This window comes from Mirounga angustirostris, unplaced genomic scaffold (assembly GCF_029215605.1).
Source record: "Mirounga angustirostris isolate CCGP_5_RB_7025 unplaced genomic scaffold, mMirAng1.0.hap1 SCAF_10, whole genome shotgun sequence".
In the NCBI taxonomy this organism is placed as follows: domain Eukaryota; kingdom Metazoa; phylum Chordata; class Mammalia; order Carnivora; family Phocidae; genus Mirounga; species Mirounga angustirostris.
Window position 1 is genome coordinate 47,423,594 of NW_026991718.1, and position 23,670 is coordinate 47,447,263.

Genomic DNA, 23,670 nt, shown 5'->3' on the forward strand with positions numbered 1-23,670 from the left:
TGGGTTTGGGGGTGGTGGGGGACTAGTGAGCATGGGTGCGACAGACAGGAAACTGCATGTATGTGGTACAAATCCTAGGAAGGGCCTGACAGAGGCCAAGGTGTGTGAAGATGGGGGCTGGTGATGGGGCCTTGGGTGGGGGTGTGACTAAATTTTCAGCCATCAGGAGTCCATTCCTGTTTGTTGGGAGACAATGGAGGGGGCATTTTAAGCTCAGGTGTACTGAGCTCTTTGAATGATGGCTCTCCTGTCTCTACTGGCCTGTTTCCTCCAGGGCAATGGGACCAGAACCCAGGGGCTGTGGGAGGGACATCCAGTAAGCAAAGAAACCCGTCTCACAAACAAAGCTGCAATGGTGGTTGTGGGTTGTTTTGTTCTTTTCAAGCCCTGGCTGATGAACTATGTGGATGGCCCCTCCTGAGTCTGGGCTTTTGAACGTTACCTTTAGAGCATCCAAAAGTCTGAAACAATTGCTAGGTTTCTCTGGACTTAGAGAGGGAGGGAGGAGGAAAGGAGAGAGAGGGGTGGGGTGGGGTTGTTGATCAGCTCTGCTTTACAGGAAATCCAGCACGTGGCCTCGTAGATCAACTGCCAGGGCTGCCACGTTCCCTGGGTGCGAGCTGTCTTCCCCTTTGCAGTGCTCTTTGACCCCAAAGCGGTTTGCAAAGGGCTTACCACGGGTGATGGGTACATATGCTTGCTGATTGGACCATGGATATAGATGTTTCTGTAGGTCATCCCAAGACTTCCCTCATTTACTCACCACTCAGTGACCCCTGGCACGTGGGAGGCACTCAGTAAGTGAGAAATGAGTGGATGATTGTCCTAGCATGTAAGTCCCATCCTGACCGCCAAGATGCTCATGCCTAAATGGAGAGACAGACAAGAAACCCGACCAACACGGCACAGAGTGCTAGTGCCGCTACAGAGAAGACGTGGGGGCAGAGGCAGGCTCCCTCATGGGGTCAGGGAACAGAGCCTGAGGGAGGGGTGGTCCCTTCTGAGGAGCAACATCCCTCCGGGGCAAGTGGCTAGTAGGCGATAATTAATAGTAGCCCCCGGGGTGGGTGCCAGCACCCGTGTTAAGGACTTGACTTGCTTTCATGGCATTGCTCCTCACAACCACCCTTTTTTTTTTTTTTTAAGATTTTATTTATTTATTTGACAGAGAGAGACACAGCGAGAGAGGGAACACAAGCAGGGGGAGTGGGAGGGGGAGAAGCAGGCTTCCCAACGAACAGGGAGCCCAATGCGGGGCTCGATCCCAGGACCCTGGGATCATGACCTGAGCCGAAGGCAGATGCTTAACGACTGAGACGCCCAGGCGCCCCTCACAACCACCTTCTGAGGTGGGTGTTGGAGGAGGAATCAGGATCCCACCCACAGCTGACAGGCAGACCTGGGATCCCATCAGGCCGCTGCACTCCAAGCCCTTCACCACTGCTGCAGTCAGTTTCGGGATGGTCATGTGATCATCGAAGATGCTTTTAGGAAATCTGGTTTGCAAGAAGGCAAGTCCAGGTGTGTGGGTTGTGGGGGTGAGTTGGGAGTGGGAATGACCACGTCCTCCTCCTTTTTCCCCCTTTCCTCTCCCCTGCCTGGTGTCTGCAGCCTTGCCTTGCTGGGAGTTGGAAGCAGTTGTCAGCTCTCTGCTCTGGGGATCAGCGCCTTTGTCCCCCTCTCGCCTCGTCTTTGATCATCCGGGCAGCTTGCACTTTGTCCTCTAAGGCGAGAGGAGGCGGAAATGCTGCTCAGCGGAGAAGTAACTGTAAACTTGTGTGGGGAAGGAAGGCTTTTTACAAAACACCTGCTGTAACGTAAGCCTCTCCCCTTTGCCCTGTGCCCTCCTGCCGTGTCATTCCTACGCTCAGTAGCCACCGGGAACAGATGTCAGGGGATCTTGTTTCTGCACAGAGACCCCGATCAAAAGGGCTGCCTAAGCTGTCTTCCTCCACAAACACAGCTGACGCGTCCTTTTACTCGCTCACCTTGTCGGGACAAGACAGGCCACGGCAGCCCATGGGAAGGGGCAGGAAGGGTCTCTTACTGGAAGACACGTGCATTATTTTCCGGAAGCTCCTGTCCTTTGTGCCACTTGGATGAGCGCGCCCTGACAGCAGCTCCCTTCCGTGCTCCAGTGAGATGTGCCGGCGAGACTGTGGGTGGGCAGAATGAGCACTGGAAGGGGAGTCGGCACTGACACTTTTCTGCTGTGTGGACCTGGTCCCTTTGGGTCGACTACATGGGGCAGGGATGGTCGGCCTGGAGATTCTCCAGCAGTAGACCCTGCCGCGTGTCAAAGCAGGGTGCACTGTGCGGATGTTGCAGAAATATGGAAAACACTGACCTGGACAGTTAGACACCCGTGACAGTGGAGGGCGTCCCTGGGGATGTAGGCTTGCGCTCGCAGAGACAGCTTTGTGGCTTTGCTGTGTCTGCTCAGCTGAAGCTGTCAGTGTTTGCCGCACCCTGTGTGCCAGGCACAGTTCTAGGCCCTGGGGACACGGGGAAGAACCAGATACTCTTTTTGCTCAAGAACCTCAGCAGTCCAGCGTGGACATGGGACACGCAGAGATAGGAATTCAGCATTTTGCTATCCAGTCTCTCTCATTAAAGTAGGTTGTCTGAATGCAAGACATGTATGTCTTGATTTCCGAATCCCTGGAGGCTACCATGAGCTCTGGCATAGAGTAGGCGCTCGATCAATGACTGTGGTGCCACTGGAAAATTCTGTGCTAGACACACTCACTGAGTGTGGTAGGCATCCAGGGGAGGGGCACCAACACTCAGCTTGGATAGCAGGTGAGTCCAAGAGGACACGCGTCCAGGAGGCTGAGATGGAGGGATCCAGGCGGAGGAGAAGGACATCATAGGCAGAGAGACCAGGAAGAGGTACTGCCCGGCCAGATGAGCAGGCGGCTGTGTTCCAAGAAAGCAAGGGAGTGAGTGTGGACGGAGAGAAGGGAGGCAGATCTGTAAAGGAGCAAAGGGGCCACTTCAGGAAGAGTCTTGCTGAAGAACTTGGATTTTATTCTGTATGCACTGGGGAGGTACTACAGGATTTCACACAGAGGAGAGCCTGGGTCAGAGTTTCATTGTAAAAATAGACCCCTCTGGCGATAGAGCCGATATTGGAGAGGAATGAGATAGGGGCAGGAAGATGGGTTAGGACGCCATTGTAGTTTCAAGAGTGGGAAAAGCCTGGGGTTTGGAGTCAGACAGACCCCTGTCTATGTCCCCGCCCCACAATGTCTTCGCGTCTTTGTGTAACAGGCTATTTATTAAACCTCTCTGAGCTTCCGTCTTCTCATCTGAAGACAGGGACTCCCAATTTCTCTGTCATGGATGGGTGGTGTTCAGAATTATGTAGATGAAGGGCGCCTGGGTGGCTCAGTTGGTTAAGCGGCAGCCTTCGGCTCAGGTCATGATCCTGGAGTCCCGGGATCGAGTCCTGCATCGGGCTCCCTGCTCCGCAGGGAGCCTGCTTCTCCCTCTGACCCTCCCCCCTCTCATGTGCTCTCTGTCTCTCTCATTCTCTCTGTCTCAGATAAATAAATAAAATCTTAAAAAAAAAAAAAAAGAATTATGTAGATGAAGTATGTGAGGTGTCTGCTACCGTGACCGATTCATAATCCGTATGTGATAATAGTGGTGAGAATTATTTTTATTTTAATTTTTTTTTTTAAAGATTTTATTTATTTACTTGAGACAGAGAGAATGAGAGACAGAGAGCATGAGAGGGAGGAGGGTCAGAGGGAGAAGCAGACTCCCCGCCGAGCAGGGAGCCCGATACGGGACTCGATCCCGGGACTCCAGGATCATGACCTGAGCTGAAGGCAGTCGCTTAACCAACTGAGCCACCCAGGCGCCCGGTGAGAATTATTTTTAGTAGTATGGTTACTTATTGTTATCCAGTGAGAAATAATGAGGCTCTAGAGACATTGGCCATAAGGGTGGGGATTTGGGCACAGGCTCAAGAAATACTTTGGCAATAAAGTTGATGGAGTTTGGTGACTGACTGCGTGGGGGAGTAAGGGAAGGGCAGGAGTCTAGGATGGCTCTGGGATTTTGGCCTGGACAACCAAGAGGAAAGATAGTGGGGCTATGCATTAGGAGACTTGATGGTGAGGAGGAGGAGGGAAGAGGAGGAGGGAGGTGGGCGGTGGACGGAGGGAGCAGCATTTGCAGGAAAAGATGATGAGCTCAGTTTCAGACAAACTGAACTTGAAGCATCGTAGGGATGGCCAGGGAGACAAGTCTAGTGGGCACATGGTTTGTAGGTTTGACATTCAGGAGAGAAGTCTTAAAGAAGGTTCAAGGGCAAACTTTTAACAAGAGGTAATGAAATCATGGTATGGCTCAGTTGCCCAAGGAGAGAGAGAGCATGGGAAGAGAATTAGGATGGCTAATGCTTTTTGAGTCTATACTGTGTGTTCTAAGTACTTGATGTGCCTTAATCCTCTCAACAACCATTGTCAGGGAAGACGATTGTTGTACCTGCTTTATAAATGAATAAATGGAGGCATAGGGACAGTAGGTCACTTGCCCGAGGTCATACAGCAATAAGTAATAGACCTGGGATATTAGCCCAGGCAGTCAGATCCGGGCTTGTGCTCTCCATTTGTAGGCAGCGGAGAGGGGCCAGGCAGAGAGGCAGGGAGGAGATGGGAGACTGCTGTGTGGAAGAGGAGAGTGTCCAGGAGGGAGGAATCAATTACATCAAGTGATGTGGAAATCCACTAAGAAAAGAAGTGGAATATCCATGGATTTTCGAATAGGGGAGCTATTGGTGACTTGGTGAGGGGAGTTTGAAAGATGAAGTGGCTTAAGGAACAAATGTGAGGTAAGGAGGTGGTGATACCAAGTGTAGGCAATTCTTTCTAGAAGCTTGGCTTTGGAAGTAACAGGAAAGAGGTTTTGGGTAGAGGGAGTGTTTCAGAGATGGAAAGACCTGTTATTATATACAAGGGGAGGGACGGAGCCAGAGTGGGCCCCACAGAGTGGCCGTAAATGCAGTATACACACTGGGAGAATCTCTGTGTTATTCTTTTTCACACTGATTTTTAATATTTCTCCCCATGTTCCAGACAGCTTCCATGTGGTTGTTTGGAGATCACTAAAGAAGCTCCTGATAGGTGTTTCTGATCTTTAGCTTTTGTTAGGGGGAGTAGAGAAAATGTTTTTCACAGTGCCCAGTGTGAGTCATCATGTGTGCTTAAATCCAGATCATATCAGATTCATGTATAATACATCATCTACTGAATTCGTCTTTGAAATATTCTCTGAGAGAGCACAGTGTGCTAGGGCTCCACATCACGTGTCTCTTGTCCATTTCAAAGCCGGTGCCCCTCCCCATCCCCACACTGCTGGGAAAGGAGATCAGGGTGAAGGTGAATCTGCAGGAGACAGAGTTGCTTGGATCTTATAGGAATTGGAAGACTATTATAAGGTGGTTTGCTGGGGTGACAACCCTACACTTAGAATGACCCTAGATGATTTGGCTACTGCCATTGAATTTCTTAATAATGGACAAGACGGACATTTTCTTATAAATGCTTTATTACCAGGCTTAAAGGACACAGGTCCAACAGGCCCTGAGAAGATATATTTATCTAGAGCCAAAGACAATCTCCGTGTTTTAATACATAGGATTCTTTTGTTGTTCAGACCAGAGGTAGATGCCACAGAGGGTTAAGAGCCTGACTTAAACAAGAAATTCAGATCTGCCTTAGTTCACAGTGCTGACATCCCAGAGGCTCAAGGCTAGAATGAGGGTTTGGCTGCCAACTTCATGAATGTGCCTTGGTTGAAATGGCATCTTTGCTCTTCCTGGATACATCTCAGAGAAATGCACTTACCTCCACAGAGGGCCTTTATGGATGGGGCTTTCAGAGAGACACTGTCCAGAATCAGAAAGGCCACACAGGAAATGGCCTTGGCATATTTTTTTCTCTACATGAAGCAGCAACTTAGCTGAATTATTTGCTTGATCTTGACCTCTGGATTTCAAGAAAAGTGAACAGTACGTCTTTCAAGAGTCACATTTCAACCTTGAAGGTTCCCTTAGTACTAGAGGACATGGTGTGAGTGATCCAGGGAAGGATCATTCCAGCCTAACCTCCTCCCCATCCTGTCCCACCCAGGTCTCTCACCCTTTGGCTGGGTATGGGTGTGATGGACAGACAGGACACTCTCCCTAGAGACAGAGGGGAAAAAGCTCCCGGGAGTCTTGCCCATCTTTCCTCAATAGACAAGGAGTAGAGGATGTCCTTCAGGAGGATATGGCCAGGATAGCACATAGTTCAGTGCAAACGTGGACTCAATGATATAATCCTACATATGGCTTTCTTCCAATTGCACATAATCCGAATTTACCGATATGGGAAGGGGCCATGTACATGTTGCCACTGATTCCAAGAATGAGGGTTTGTATTCATGCTCCAAATATCCACAGAGCTACTGGTGCTACTGTCTGGCTGTGGGAGTACCTGAAGGGTCTGAGAGGCAGGGTCTGGTGTGGTCAGAAAGTAACAGCTTTGATGCCTTCGGTTCTTTCATTTGTATTTGATTTATTAGCAAAATAATTTTTTTTTCATTCGTCCAATCATTTGCTCATTCAACAAACTGAACAACTACTGTGTAGCTGGCTCCAGGCTACATGATAGTAATGTGGTGAATCCAACAAGTCTTAGTGGCCGCCTTCTTAGAGCTCACAATTGTTAGGGGACAGACATTAAAGAGATCAAGACACAAAGAAATGTATGATTACAAACTTTGGTAAGTGCTGTGCTGGGAAAGAACAGGGTACTCCAAGAGGGAGAGAGAGAGAGGACAGTTTAGCGTGGGGGTGTCTAGTGAGGAAGACAGATATGAAGACCCATAGTGTATACAACGTGCCATTTATTGGTGGGATATCATTTCCAAGGACGGAGTGCCTTTGGATAGGGCTGAGGGGGCAGTGCTGGAAGGTTTCATAAAGGAAGGAATATCAAAGAACAGGTCGAAATCTTCTATATAGAAAGGGAATAGAGGTGTTCTGGGGGAAGGGAACCTGGTGTGTTTGGAGGATGCTCATTCAGCGAGGATGGAGATTAGGTTGCAGGGGGGAGTAGGGGGAGGGGAGCGAGGAAAATAAGGAAGGGCCAACTCACACAACATAGATTTTCTCTTGGAGGCAATTCACTGGAGGGAGTGGTGAGTTGCCGAGGAGTGTGTTCTAGAACAAGTTACCAAGGGTCCAGCAAAGTTTTTCTGTAAAAGACCAGAGAATAAATATTGTAAGCTTTGCAGGTCATACAGTCTGTGCTGCAACTACTCAGCTCTGCCGGTAGAGTGAGTGCAAAACAGCCATAGACAGGACATAAACAAGTGAACATGGCTCCGTTCCAATAAAACTTTATACACAAAAACAGGCAGTGGGCTGGATTTGCTGTGAGCTGTAGTTTACCAATCCCTGCTCTGGAATGATCATTCTGGTGGCTCACTGGCGGTTGGACTGGAGGATGGGGGAGAGAATGAAGGTAGGGAGGCCAGTTAGGAACCATTGCTTTAATTTAACTAGATGAAAGATCCTGGGGAGAAATGGTTTGTGACATGCTTCCAGGTAAAAGTGACAGGACTACATGACCCATTTGATGGGAACATGTCTCGTTGTTTCTTTAATGTTCAGTGGACTAGTTCTTCTAGTGAAGGAAAAAAAAAATCTCAGATATTCTGTGTGTGTGACTCAGAACCATGCACATGTCCTGGGAGGTCACCCGCTGGTCACAAGACACCATGCTGGGTGCATTACATAGATGACCTCATTGTTAAGCATAATTCTTAAGAATACTAAGCTGTATTTCCTATTTTCCAAACCAAAGCTTAGAAATCCGAAGTCGTTTGCCCAGAGTCACAGAGCTGGTACATGGTGGAGCTGATATTGAGCCCAGATCTAGTGTGCCCTTCCTAAATGTAGTCTTCTCCCCTCCTTGCGGGGTGTGGCATGAAGCCCTACTCCCTAAGTCTCCCAGCCCCCTCCTCTCCCTTCTTTCTGTCCCTGTGAAGACCCATTCCGCCCTTTAAGGTTCTCAATTAGCCTCCGGCGCAGCAAGGACTGGATGTGTGTTTTAGCTGCAGAAACTGTTAGCCTATTCTTCTGTGTTTGACAAAGGACGTGCAGCAAAATTCAAACCCAGACGTACGGTTCTAGCCTGATGATTTGTGCATGTTACTGTATGGAGGAGACGGTGTGGCATTAAGTTATGGATGAAGAAATTCCTGAATTTAAGTGCCTAGATTAGAATATTGTCTGATTCACTGGCTGATATAGATACCCAGGAGACATTTGTCACATTGAGGTAATAGTATCAGATAAGGGAAAACTTGTAGGTTTAAACCCGAGAGGTCAGCGTTAGCCTCTGAAAGGACAAACCTGACAAGGTGTGGTCAAGGAAATCAATTCAGTTACCAGCTCCATCGGGTTGTCTAGAAACCCCACTGATCATTAATTTAGTATCTGCCAGATTCAGCTAGAGATAGTCTCTGCCTTTCATTTTTTAAACAAGACTGTGGAGACAGAGAGGTAGCCAAGAACAATTGAATTATGTTGTGGATACAGCAGTCCTTTTAGTGAGACCTAGTGACCAGAATTGGGTCGCATGGTAAGTGGAATGGCAAGAGACCACCATGATTGACGTGGATCAATCGCATGACCCGGGCGTTGGGCCCCGGCGGATGGACACAAACAAAAGTGGGGCTCCTGCAGCAAGGAGGAGAGGCAAATGCCTTGTGGGGAGATAAACACACGTGTCTGCCGCAAGTGTTGATCTGTTTTGACTACCAGCCTGTATTATTTTGCTAGGGCTGCCATAATCAAGTACCACAAACTGAATGGCTTACTTAGAACAACAGAAATGTATTGTCTCACAGTTCTGGAGACCAGAAAAGGTATCAGCAGGGACATGCTCCTTCTGAAACCACCAGAGAAGCATTTGTTCCAGGTTTCTCCCTGGCTTCCGGTAACCAGGTAACTTCCGGTAGCATTTTTGTCTTCTACCTGTGTCTTCACATTGTCTTCCCTCTGTGTGTGTCTGTGTCCAAATTTCCCCTTTTTATGAGGACACCAGTCATATCGGATGAGGGCCCACCCTAAGGGCTTCATCTTAACCTGGTTAACCTGCAAAGACCCTATTTCCAAGGTCAAATTCTGAGGTACTGAGGTTAAGACTTCACCATATCTTTTTTTTTTTTTTTTTGATGGACACAATTCAACCCATAACACAGCCCAGGAGTTCAGGACTGCTTCCTGAGGCCAAGGTGACCGATCCCACTCCAAGGTATCTTCACCTGTGGTCATCTTTCTGTCTACTTCCTCTACATGCTACTGGGAACATATGGATTCTGTCTCTACTCCACATTTATCACATTTCAGATGGTTTCCCATCCTGACTTCTCAGCCTCTGCACTTGGCAGTGTTCTCTAGGCCATACTCAACTGCATTTGTCCTCCTAGGCTCTGCTTTCCCTACATTGCCCTTTGCTCATTCGTTTACTAGTTCATATGACGTACATGTTGAGCTCCTGTTGCATTCCAGGCACGACACTAGGCTCTAAGGATGTAAAGATGAAAAAGGTGACAAAGACAGTTTCTTTCTCAGGGAGTTCTCGTGGGAGGCCACACAAGCAGATGGAGTAAAACAATTGCAAAGGGAAGTGTGCATGCAGATTCTGAATACTGTGCTGTCCCCAGCATAACATCTTCTTTGGCTCCCTAGTGCTGACAGGAAGAGTTCAAGCTCCCTAACAGAGCACGCCAGGCCCCTTCAATAGCATCATCTCTTGCTGTTCCTTTCCTTTCACTTTGTGCTTCATTCCTTTTGCTCCTCCTGCTGTTTGCCAACTATATAGATTTCCATCTCAAATCTCATCTTTCTATGTGAATGCTGTCTCTGTTGGAATGTGCTCCCCCTTTTCCATCCTCAGTTATTATTCCTCAGAGCCCCAGGTACAAACTTGGGGCTCAATAAGATGATTTGAATTAATCAATGTAGCAGAAATGGCATGTCCCTCACAGCTATTATCCACTTGATTAACTCCTGTTTCTTCTTTGAGACTCACGTCTGGGGCTGCCTCTTCTTCGTGCCCCCCATCCTTTCTTTGCTCCCTGTGCTCCCCTTTGGGAACAATATTCCTCTCTACCAGAGAGACACTGATTGAGGCTTGTTTATCTCTGTAACCCCAGCCTCTAGTAGTATGCTTGTGTTACTAGGTGCTTAATCAATGAATGAGTGAGTGAATGAATCAATGAATGATTCCTAGTCTGTGCTTTGCTTCTGCTCACTTCCAGCTGCACTTTTCCTTTGGACTCCTCCCCCGCCGCCCCCCCGCCAAGTCATATGTCTGACCACCTCTTACCACAAGTCCAGAGACCTCACTCCTCCTGACGTTCATTCCGTTATGCCGACACCTCAGCTCTGCTGGCCCTGATGGTCATTGGCCACAGGTGGGCTACCCATTCACTGTCATCTCTCTGGTCTGCCCTGCTTCCCACAAAAAAAAGGTCTGTTTCCTTGCCCGTGGGAAGATTGTTCTTCTGGGACAAGCAAAACTGTCTCCATGGCCTTTTCTGTGTCTCCATTTCCAAAACGTCTCCCTCTCCCAATATTAGGAGTGAGGGACATGCCATTTCTGCTACACTGATTAATTCAACAATCATCTTCTTGAGCCCCAAGAAGTGCACCGACTCTTATCTAGTTTCTGCCCTTCTAATGACGAGGATCTATTTCTTTAACCCCTTCCCGCTGAATATATTGGGTTTCTCCTATGTACGGACTGACATAGTGATTTAAAAAGTTTTTTTAGCATTAAAACTCTTTAAATGAAATCTTACATGGCATATCAATGAGTGAAACAGAAAAAACCCAATATTTTGTTGTATATGTTATTTTATGTGATAATTCTAGCTTATAATGTACAGTTAATTAATGAAAACAGTGAGACTGTTATGATAAATGAACATGAAAATTTGAAATGGAAGGTTTGGAATGACAGTTGAAGCCTCAAAGCATCCTCACTATTAATGCATCCCTGTATTTTGTATTAACTGTACGGCCTTGAGAAAATTGTGACTGCCAGCCATTGGAAGTAATAACACTTTTAAACAGGATACCTTGCAGAGATTCAGGTTATTCTGATTCAGATGACCCAGAACCTTGAAAGAGGAATGTAGGAAAAACTGGTTTTAATGTTGACATAGTGACAAACACTATGTGACAACTGTTTGAATTCCTTAATAATAAAGGATCTAATTGAAAGGAATAGATAAACAGGTTCTTCAACCAATTTATATCTTTGTTTGACAGAAAATACTTCCCCAAAACATATTGTATCATTATGAAATATTATGTTATTAAAATTTTTTTCAGAAGCTTCAGTGCCTGTTTCTCTCTACTATCACTTAAAGCCTTTAACACAGCAAAAAAAAAAAAAAAAAGAAAGAAAGAAAAAGAAAAAAGAAAGGAAGAAGAAAAAGCAAAAGATTAATTTGCCAGTTATCACTTTCACTTTGTCAGCTATAGGAGGAATGGTAACAGCGTGGCCCTGCATTGCTGAGTTGGAATTTTATTTTCTTTTTATTTTTAAGATTTTATTTATTTATTTGAGATAGAGCAAGAGAGAGAGAGCATGAGCAGGCAGGGTGGAGGGGCAGAGGGAGAGGGAGAAGCAGACACCCCGCTGAGCAGGGAGCCCGATGCGGGGCTCGATCCCAGGACCCTGGGATCATGACCTGAACTGAGGGCAGACACTTCACCGACTGAGCCATCCAGGCACCCCTGAGTTGGAATTTTAAAAGCCTGCCAAACACTCTAAGAATAAAACAAGCACTAAAGCTACCAACGACACCCGGTGCAGCATGTTGTGTGATCACTCATTACTGCACGGTGTACAATTATATCTTGATAGGAGCATGCACTCAATGGGTATCCCTGAGGCTTGCCTGGCATTTAATTGAGTACGGCCCACGTGAGCCAGGGGGGTGGTAGAGCCCTTGCACGCATGATTTTACAGCATGAGAAGACTTGCTTGGGTCTGAATTGTTAAAAGATATTTTTGGAACTGTGGCTTTCCTAATTAATTACATGTGTTCAAACGTATGCACTGTTTTGGCAGGAGAACCTTTATTCTGAAGTGGGCATATTAACCTGCAGCTCATGGGGTCTGTGATTGTTCACATTTGGCATATCACACATTTGACTATATCTGCTTATATCTCCATTTGGTCCTGGGATCGAGCCCCGCGTCGGGCTCCCTGCTCTGCGGGAAGCCTGCTTCTCCCTCTCTCACTCCCCCTGCTTGTGTTCCCTCTCTCGCTGTGTCTCTCTCTGTCAAATAAATAAATAAAATCATTAAAAAAATAAAAAACATTTAAAAAAATGTAACTGGACTCAAACATTTGTGGACCCTTTGAAACATATCGGTTGAGCTCTAGTGTATTGGAGTGAGGCGGGAGACCGTTGGGGTTTCAGGGAGGCTGCGGAGCTGGCTGGGGCAGGCCTCCTTGTTGCAGTCAGATAGATGTCTGCCCAGCTCAGGAATTTTCACCTTCCAGATGCTCAGCATATTTCTGCATGGATTGAATTGGCACACAGCAGGGCACGTGTGGCTGTGGGACTAGCTCCCCCTGGCGAAGAGCCATCAGGAAGGTCTTGGGTGGAAGCTGCCGGTGTCCCCAGGGATCGACACAGTTCCTGCCAAGGAAGGCTGGCATTCCCCCTGCCTCGAATTTCTCTTTCCCACAGCTCCCTGAGGGACTACACTGGACTTCCAGACTCCCTGCCGTCAGGGTGTTGGCTTCACCCTTCTAACTTAGGCTCTGGTTTTAATAATTGCAGTGGACCGAGAAGTCAGCTTGGGGCCAGGAGGCCCACACAGACCAGAGTCAGATGACTAGCAATGCTTCTTGTGCCCATCTGGGTGCTTCTCGGTGGGGCATTATTTCTGTGAGTCCCCACATTTGCAGATGCCTCAGAGAGACCAGACTTGGGGGACCCACCGGTGGTGGACTGAAGTCTCTGCTTGAGGAATACTGGTTAGGAATACAATGGCAAGTGGATCGCCTTTCTTAATGGCCTTCATTAAGGAGCCACAATCTGCCAGCCTGTCTGGCCCCACTTGCCATTCTGAAGAGAAAGCCACACAGGATTTGGTCAGAATTACTCAAGCACATGCTTGTGTGGCTGACCCACAGGGCTGGAATTCTTTTCATGCCCAGTGTGGTACGCATGTTGTGATTCTGACCACTTCCTTCCAGTCCCCATGACCATTTCTTCTTTCTCCAGCGGACACTGGCAGGCTGGTTTCCTCCAGGGTTCAGTCATGGGCCTTCTCCTCTCCATTTGGTAAGCTCAGTCAGGGCACACATCAGCTGAGGACTCCCACACACCTGCAGTTAGCGTTCCAGGGCCACAGTGAGCCTCCAGCCTTCCTTTCCAATAGGATTCCCCCAGACTTCTTTGCATTTCCTACATTTCGGCCAAACTCAATGTTCCTGGATCTTCTTCTGCCTCCTCCATGAAGGAGAATATGATGTAAGGCCCCTCTTTTCAAAGAGCTTATAGCTTAGTGCAAAATATAAAAAGCTCACACTTTTGCTATATGCTAAAGATTGGCACACAGGTTTACAGGAGTCCAAAAGAGGGAGCAATTGTATATGCCGGGGCGGATCAAAGAATGTTCTCGCAGGAGGTGATGTGACATTGATCTGCAAGGATGGGTAGGACTCAGAAATACAATAAGTGGAGAAGTACATTCAGCAGAGTGAAACCCAGAGGTAGAACTGGTTGGGAAGTACATGAGGTAGGGAGTGATTCCATTTGCTTGGATGTTGGGCTGTGTTGGAAAGAATGTGACTCTGTAGGTGGTGATTTTAGGACAGAGGAGTGGCATTATTAGAACATTGTTTCCTAGTGCTCAGCCTGGCACCAATATATGATGTTGGGGTGGGGGGTGGAGAAAAGGGAGGCTTTTCTGAGTCAGGCAAGTGGCAGAGGGCATGGAGAGTCAGAAGGGATAGGGGGTAGAATTTTCAGGGCAAGGGAGAGGAAGGGCCCATGATAACCCCCAAGTCTGACCCTGAGTAATTGGGAGGCTCAGAGGATTATGCACATTGTAGAGAAAGAGGAAACAGGTGGGCGGGGGAATGGATTTAGGACATGCTGGGCTGGAGAGATCTCTGGCGAATCCAAGTGGAGACTCCCATTTCCCCTCCTCCAACCTCAGCGTTCTGGACTCTCTTTGAGGTCAGGCTCCCGGCCCCACTCCTCCTGGCGTGGACCAGCCCCGCTTTGGCACCCAGGCTTATCTGACCTGAGGCACTAAATACTGACCCCCTGATGGGCTGACCTAGGGCTAATGATGAGAACCTTGGTGTCCATCTCTAGCCCCTCACAGGACCAGCCTTTGCTTGTCTTCTCAAATGCCTGTCCTCTTTCTTATGTTCTTATCCACATCGGCCCTCCTGGGACAGAAACCCCTGCCCCCAGGCTGGTGCCAGGGCCCTAGTATCCATGGTCAGAACCCAGAGGCGGAAAGCCAGTCTCCAAAGATAACTTCTGGGTTTTCTTTGTCCCACCAGCCTACGGGACACCTTGCAGCTTCCGGTCGGTGACCATTTTTAAGGCCCATAGGACTGGCTCCACTCTGCTGTCTGGAAGGCCCAGTCCTTCAGGGCGTGTATTGTCCTTAGGGCTGGATCCCGGCCTTCTCTCCACTCCTAGGTGCTACTTCAAGTCCAACACCACACCTCACCAAGTGACTTCCAGGAAATGGGAGGTGTCCAGCAGGTGCATAGCACACTCTGCACCTTGTATCCACCTGGGACCTTTGATGAAAGCATCTTGCACTCTGCCTCCCAGGGTTTGAAAATTCCTTCTGGATTCTCACCCCTCCCTGTGTTCTACCCTGGTTATCCTCCCACAACCAGACACCTGGCTTTCATGCTACAGGGAGGTCTCCGCGCTACAGGTGCTGATGCTTCCTGTCTTGGTGGTTTTTGCCGCTGGTTGCATCCGGGTTCTGGCAGTGCCATCATCCAGTTTCATGGGAGCTTCCTCTGTGTGTATGGTTTGGGGCCTGCAGAAATAAACTGAGACTGGGGAGGGAGCTGGGAGCCTCCAGAGCCTCTGTAACTGATTTAGTCAAACATCTTCAGTCACTTTCTTCTCATTCTGAAGACCTCACATAATTAAAACCATTCCTGGCCAACACTAAATAAATTTTGCACATGCTGCTTGAATTACTGTGCAGTCTTACCCCAGTGTGGCTTTCTTAGAGATTAATATTTCACTGAAACTATTCCTCTGGGTAGGCTGAGGCCAACAGCTGTGGAAATTCAACATTTGCTTTATACGATGAAACTTTAGGACAGGGCTGATTTTCACATTTCTCAGATATGTAGCTCATTTGGAGGGGAAAAAAAAAAAAGCATTCTTGGCAGAGTCCATGTGGCATGAGCCAGATATCCCAGCTTTTGTTGCTGTATATTTAGATAGAAGTGATGAGAAAATGTGCCTTTAAATGCTTATCATATAACATCGGTGCATAAAAGTTAGAATTACCATTTATTGAGCACCTACTATGTGTCAGGCATTGACATGCTCTGTATTCTCACAAACACCCCAGGGTGGACCAGACCTGGGCCTATTTGCCCTCTGATCCCTGTTCTGCCCTGGATAGTAGGGGCTGACCTGGAGGCTGCCTTTCTCAGACTTCAAGGTGCTCTGGCTTCCTGCTGGGTTTGGCCAGTGGAGGCACCAGTGTGAGGTTAGAGGGTAGAGGAAAGGAGGAGGCCAGAGTATTTCCTCCTTCTCTCTCTTCTTCAAGCATCTCTTCTAATAGTGCCCACATTTCTGTGGTTCCAGATTCTTCCTTGTGACCCTGGCTCCTGGTTCCCTTTTGTCCCTTCAACCATCTGCTGCCCATTGTTGTTGATCTCTTGATTGCCTCATGGCCCCATCCTTATTCCAGTTAATTTCTTCTTTTTAAAATTATGTCAATTTGAGAAGTTCTTTAAACTCTTGACTTTGTCATCTATCATGTCAGGCTTCATCCCTCAGCTTCTCTGTCACCTTCCACCTGTTCTTCTATCTTTATCATTGCAATCCATTCCCTGCATTCAATTCCTTCTGTTGCAAATACTTGAAACAGTTTCTATTTCTCTGCTTAGATGCTGATTGATGGATTGAGGTAGGAATCAGCCTCATTTTAATGATGAGGAAACAGAGGGTCAGGGAGGTCAGCTAACTTGTCCAGTCTTAAAGATAGGGGATAATGGAGCTTGGGTTTAAATTTAGGTCTGATCAGTCCTGAAGCTTGTGTGCTTTCTCCGACATTAGCCTGTGTTCTGTTTCCTGGTGCCATGTGAACCAAATCGAATTTCTCCTGCATAATTCCTTCATATTCTAGAAGAAGAAAACTCTCACCATCTTCTTCTCCTTCCCTTTAACTGTTGCTCATGAGAAAGAATTTTGAATTTCCCATGATGTCCTGGTTGAGTCTTTTAGATTAGTGCTTCTTAAACTTTAATGTGAAGATTATGATTCAGGATGACCCTGGAGACAATTTCAAATTTATATGCCATTGTTAGAGGGGCGCCTGGGTGGCTCAGATAGTTGGGCGTCTGCCTTCAGCTCAGGTCATGATCCCAGGGTCCTGGGATCGAGTCCCGCATCGGGCTCCCAGCTCAGTGGGGAGTCTGCTTCTCCCTCTGACCCTCTCATGCTGTTTCTCTCTCGCTCGCTCTCTAAAAAAATAAAAAATAAATAAAATCTATATGCCATTGTTAGAAATAATACAGAGATCCTATGTTCCATTTAACCAGTTTCCCTAATGATAACATTTTGCAGGACTGTAGTACAATATCACAACCAGGATGCTGACAGTGGTAGAGTCAAGATGCAGAATATTCCCATCATCACCAGGATCCCTCTGTTGCCCTTTTACAGTTGTCTCTCTCCTTCTGACTCCACCCCCTCCTTAACCCCTGAAACCACCAATTTGCTCCCCATTTCTATAATTTGACATTTCAAGAATGTTATATATATGAAATCATACAATATGCAACCCTTCTGAAATTGAATTTTTTTCACTCGGCATAATTTTTTGAAGATTCATCAACTCATGCAAGGTTGTTGCATGAGTTAAAAGTTGGGGGTTTTTTGTTGTTGTTGTTCTGATTAGTATTCCATGTCATGGATATACCACAGTTTGTTTAAGCTTTCACCCATTGAAGGAAATTTCGTTTGTTTCCAATTTGGGGCTATTACAAATAAAGCTTATAAATATCTATGTGGGTTTTATGTGAACCTAACTCTTCATGTCTCTGAGATAAATGCCCAGGAGCAATGCAACTGCTGGGTTGTATGATAATTGCATGTCTACTTTTTGAAGAAACTGCCAATTTTTTTCCCATAGTGGCTGTTTCATTTTACATTCCCATGAGCAATGTATGAGTGATTCATTTTTCCACACCCTTTTTTTTTTTTTAAAGATTTTATTTATTTATCTGACAGAGAGAGACACAGCGAGAGAGGGAACACAAGCAGGGGGAATGGGAGAGGGAGAAGCAGGCTTCCCACAGAGCAGGGAGCCTGATGCGGGGCTCGATCCCAGGACCCTGAGATCATGACCTGAGCTGAAGGCAGATGCTTAAAGACTGAGCCACCCAGGCTCCCCCATTTTCCCACACCCTTGTCAACATTTGGTGTTGTCACTATTTTTGGAGGTTCTTTATATATTCTAGATACTACTCCTTTTGGCAGATAAATGATTTGCAGATATTCTCCCTACCCCCGCCTCTATAGTTTGTCTTTTCATCCTCTTAACACAAAAGAAATGTTTTTAATTTCGATGATGTCCAAATTATCAATTTTCCCTGTTTTGGAATGTGATTTTGGTGTCAAGCCTAAGAATTCTTTGCCTAGTTCTTGATCCCAAAGATTTTCTTTATAAGAAGTCTGAGGTCTCAGGGAAATTCCTTTGATTCCAGGCGTGAGAAAAGTAGAAGATAGAATGTTCTGGTTGGAAGTGGGATTTCTGAGTGTGAGTCAGTCACCCACAGTCACTCAACATTGGCTCTGTGCTTTTAACTGTGGGAGGCCCTGGGAACAGAGAGCAGAAGGAAGACATGGTCCCTGCCCTTAAGGAGCTCGCAGCCCAGATTTCAGAGGTGGCACCTTTCCAGGTGAAAACAAGGTCCAGGTTGTGTGCCGGGAAATGGTTTGCTACAGTGGGCTGGAGGGAAAGTTTGGTGGAGCAAAGGAAGCCAAGTGGCTGGCAGGCTAGCATGTTGGATGTGTCACTCACCGGTGTGTATCAGTCCTGTGGAGAAAAGCAGGTTTCTTTCTACTCAGTGATTTCTCCAGGACCATGTATGTCCTCTTCCCATCCTGTGGTCTGGGAGCTCTTTTTCCATTCAAGCCTTTGCCTCTCAGATGCCATGTGGCCACACTGGGGTCAGTTCTTGCGTGGTTTTCACTAGTGTAGAGGGGAGGGTGAGTGGGTCTCAAAGACCTGCTTCCACGCTTTGGTGCCCGAGTCTCTAAAGAACTACCGATCCTGTCCTTTAAGTTTCTTTTTCGTTCTTGCCCTTAATTTCTTCACCAGGAAAATGGAGATAGCAAGGTGCCACAAATCCTTTGTGAGGCTGAGGCAGCCGGGATACATTATCTATAAGACTAGAGGAACAAGCAGAAGTCAGATGCTGCGGGAGTCAGCAGGAAGTGTGTGCGGACAAATGACTGCGTGTGTATGCCTGGAGCAGGGGCACCGCTCGGCACCCCGGGAGCTCTGGGACGGATTTCATTCCTTCTACGCACTTTTCAACGAAGCCGGCAACATAAAGAAGCTGTGCGGATCTAGTCTTTCAGAGGCCCCTGCTGGCCTCCCTAGCTGGCTTGAACGTAGCTTGAGGCCTTGTGACTCTGGCTGTGGGAATCCACGCATCAGCACTTCCAGGTTTTTTGTGCCTACACAGAGCTGTGTGAGACTCCATTTCATGGCCCATCGGGGCACTGCTATCTGGGAGCCAAATTCCCTCCCTTCCTGTTCAGAGAGACTGGCCTGAAAATTTCACTGATGAGGGGCCTCGTGGCCACATCCCACTCTGGCTGTTTTGTGGGCTTTGGCTGCAGGAGGGAAGAGGAAGCATGCATCTCTGATCTTTTACCCCTAGCTTCCTTTTCTGCTATGAACTTGGGAGTTTGGTTTCTCTGGCTGTCTGGTTCAAATTCCATATGAAACTCTGCCAGTGGGTTTTATCCTCTCAGGAGATGCCACTGCATCTTTTCAGAGGTCCAGGGAAACCTTGCCTGGGCTTCTCAGCTAGGTATGACGTGATCTCCTGAGCATGTGATGGCTTTCTGATGCTTTTTTTGTGCCATTTCTCTTCTTTCAGAGCCTGAGAAGCCAACTGGGGCCAACCAAGTTTCAGAACCTCTCCTGTTTGGCACCAACATCACCAGGGATGAACTGTTTTTGCCAGATAATCCTCTGTTCCTGACAGCACATCCCTCCCCAGGTAGCTAAGGGGATAATGAGTTTTCACCCCACCCCCACCCCCGCACACTGTGTAATGAGATAGTCACCTGCACAGCGGCTTACGTACCAGGGCCTACTCACTGCTGCTACTGAAGTATAAGATGAAATCTGTCATCCTCAGGCACATTTCATTTTATACAATTCAGTGATTACACTCAATATAAATGAGTGGACTCAGGGTTCCAGAGAATATGATTTTGCAGCACTGGGAATGAGATTACATCTAAAATGGAAGCCAGTGAAAATAATGTCCAATGCATATGATTAGCCATTCCGTCTAAGAGATGGTGCTCATAGACAGGCTGTCATCTTCATCAGGAGACCAGCATGTGTTTAGGGAGACAGAATTATGGGAAGTAAGTGATGGACAGAAGCTGTGTTTTTTCAATTGTGTTGCAGTTTGTCAGTAATTAGTTGAAGGAGCTTTGAGTCAGGGGTGAGAGAAAGCTGTCAGAGAGTAAGATTTATAAGAATTGGTGGGTTCTGTCCAAAGAGAGTATGCTGTGATGCTGGTTGACTGGCCCTGGAGTGTCCTCTAAACACGACTTCCCCTAGAGTAGTGAGGGGTTAATCCAATGGGTTATCACCAGGAGAAAGCCCTAGCTTTGCAGGTAGGCAGCTCCATAGTTGTAATTTTGTCCTTGCCAGGATAATCCCCAGGATCCAGTTGTCTAGAAGAGGACCTGATTTAGCTCATGTACCAGCTGACTCCCAGTTATGAATTAATAAACTGCTATTGGTTGATGTGTTCTCTTGAGCACTTGGTTAATGTGAGCTCTTCTCCTGGACACTGGCAATATTGAGTTACTGGCCCAGAGCTTGGACTCGTGTCCTGACCAACACCTGCCAACCCTCTCCTGACACCGTCCTAACGGTACTGGTGATGCATACGAGCTTCACAAACACTGAGAATCACTTAGACCAGTAAATGAAGTAATGATGTTTGTTTTAGAATAGGGTTTCTCAACCTTGATACATTCACATTTGGACCAGATAGTTCTTTGTTGTGAGGGGCTATCCTGTGTGCTGTAGGACGTTTAGCATATCCTTCCCGCCTACCCACTAGATGCCAGTATTAACCTCCACTGCAATTTTGACAACCAAAAATGTTACCACACATAGCCAAATGTCCCCCGTGGGAGGCAAACTGCCCAAAGTTGAGAATCACTGATTCTAGGAGCTAGCCAGTGGTAAGGGACTTCCTTGAGGAACAGACCACAAAATTGTACTTGGGGCTGGATGAATGCTTCATGCCCCTTACCTTTATATTGGTAGGTGTATTGATCAGGGTTCTCCAGAGAAACAGAAGCAGTAGGATATATATATCCTATCACTAGGATATATATATGTGATTGTGGAGGCTGAGAAGTCCCAGGATCTGCCATCTGCAAGCTGAAGACCCAGGAGAGCCTGTGGTATCATTCAGTTCGAGTCTGAAGGCCCGAGAATGAGGGGAGCCAATGGTGACAGTCCAAATTGAGGCTAGAGAAGATGAGATGAGATGTCTCAACTCAAGCAGTAAGACAAGAACAAGGGGGGCAGAATCCTCATCCCTCCACCTCATCTGGAAACACCCTCACAGACACACCCAGAAATAATGTTTAATCTGGGCACCCCATGGCCTGTCAGATTGATTCATAAAATTAATCATCACAGTAGGAGTTGCAGAAAGGTTTTAATGATAGGGCAAATCACCAGTGGGAGGTGTCCAGAGCTACTTGGACTGTTCCATCCCCATTAAGGGAGAGTCAGGGAGAAGGGTTTGGTTTAGAGTTTGGCTCTGGGGTTCATCACTTTTCTAACTTCTGCAGACCATGTCTCATTGGCAGCTGTCCTGAGCAGAATCTCCTCTGCCTAGCCCTGCCCTCTGTTTTGGTGTCCTCACTAAGGTGCCCCATAACCACCCGGAGAACTTCCTGTGGCAGGGCCGGTGAGGACTCGCCCTCACACCCTAGGTTAGATTTATAAAGGAGGCACTAAGTGCCTCCTGGGCTTGTGCTGTTAAAGTATCTTAGTGCTCAGGCTGAAGGGGATCACAGAGGTCAGGTAGAGCACTTTGTTAACTCTACCGGGCATTTTATAAAATGGGAATTAGATTCCAAAGGTCTTGGATGGTGTCCAAGATTATGTAGATCCAACAAGCTCCCAAGTGATGTCAATGCTGCTGGTCCTCGAACCATAATTTAAGTAGTAAGACTTTAGACCAGAGGTCTGCAAACTATGGCTCATGGACCAAATTAGATCTACCATCTATGTAGCAAATAAAGTTCTGTTGGAACACAGCTACACTTGTTCATTTACATATTGTCTGTGGTGGCTTTCGTATCACAGTGGCCAAGTTGAGTAGTTGAAACAGAGACTCCATGGCCCCTGAAGCCTGAAATAGTTACTCCTTGACCCCTGCTAGAGGCTGACTTGTGCCACGTGGACGGACCATGGAGGATCTTCCTGGTCACTCCTTTGGGTGGGCCATCCAGAGGTTGTCTTTCCTTACCTTTGGCCTGTCTTTTTCATCCCTCTTCTTACTTCTAGCTCCTGCAACCCTCTCCATTAGTGCCTGGGGCATGGGGAGACTCGTAGGAAGAATTTCTGTGCCACAGTAAAGCTTCCATCTTGAATGTGAACCTCTCATTGTCCTGACAAAGTGTTCTGCCTGGCACCCACTCAGAGCCAGTCAGCCCTGGTATCCTTTGGTCTTCTAGGTGGCTCACCTTCAGACCTGTTTAGAAACACCCTCAGAGACTTATGCATAAAAACTCATGCCTGAATGCTCTATTTGTTTCTCAGCCAGCCAGCATTTACTAAGAACCTTCTTTCATCAGGTACCATGCTAGATTTTTAGAACAAGGATACATCAGATGCCTTTTCAGTCTAGAAGAAAACCTGTAAACTGACCGTTCCAATTACAATATCATGGGTGCAATATTAGAAGAATATCTGGATACTTTGATAGCCAAAGAAAAGGGTCTGAGTGATGTGGAGCTTTGCTGCAGTGGACCTTTCCTTTTTTTCCCCCTCAATCATGAATTTTTATCAAATTTTACACAAACACATTTTTGTATCTAATGGTGTGATATGCTTTTCCTCTTAGGTTCTAAATGTGATAGATTACAATTATTTACTATCCAATTTTAAAAGTGAAATAACATTTTTTACTTAAAATTAAGCTACATTTATAGTGTGATATAAATTGGAATTTTATTGACTTCAATTTTAATATCAGTATAAAATAATTCTACTGCCATTCCTGTTAACTTAAAACCAAAATTTGTTTGCAGGATTCTCTAAAAGGAGTAACACTTTCAAAATTCACTGTTGTATCTCATTAGCACCTTATTTTTATTATTATTTTAAAATTGTGCTAAAATACATATAACACAAATTTACCAGCTTAACCATTTTAAACTTACAGTTCAGTGGCATTAAGTGAATTTACACTGTTGTGCAACCATCTATTTCCAGAATACTTTTCATCTTGCAAAACTGAAACTTTGTACCCTGTACCCACTAAACAATAACTTCCAATTCCTCCCTTCCCCAGCCACTGACAACCGCCATTCTACTCTGTCTCTATGAATATGACTACTCTAGGTATTTCATATACGTGGAATATACAGTGTGTCGATTCATTACAGTTCTTTTGTGACTGGCTTATTTCATTTAGCATAATATCCTTAAGGTTCGTCTATGTTGTAGCATGTGTCACAGATTCCTTCCTTTTAAGTCTGTGAGTAATACTCCATTGTGTGTGTGTGTGTGTGTGTGTATCACGTTTTGTTTATCCATTCATCTGTGGATGGATACGTCAATTGCTTCTACCATTAGGCTACTGTGAATAATGCTTCATAATAATTGGTGTACAAATATCTGTTTGAGTCCCTGCTTTCCATTCTTTTGAATAGGTACCCAGATATAGAATTGCTTAATCTTACAGTAATTCAAGTTTTTATTTTTTGAGGAACTGCCACCCTGTTTTCCATAGTGCCTCGACAATACTACTCTCCCATCAACAATATGAGGGTTTTAATTTCTCTCAATCCTCTCTGAAACTTGTTATTTTCTTTCTCTTTCTCTTTCTTTCTTTTTTTCTCTTTCT

At 46.5% G+C, this 23,670-nt stretch overlaps 1 protein-coding gene across 1 annotated transcript in view; it reads left to right on the forward strand.

Annotated features, from left to right (window-relative positions):
• Positions 1-23,670, forward strand: part of EVA1A (eva-1 homolog A, regulator of programmed cell death) — a gene marked incomplete at its 5' end in the record, with an annotated part of 47,675 nt that overhangs the window by 4,603 nt on the left and 19,402 nt on the right. The window contains one exon of the mRNA XM_045884686.3: positions 19,432-19,554. Within this exon, the coding sequence (XP_045740642.2) occupies positions 19,432-19,554 (123 nt within the window). The remainder of the gene's footprint in view (positions 1-19,431; positions 19,555-23,670) is intronic.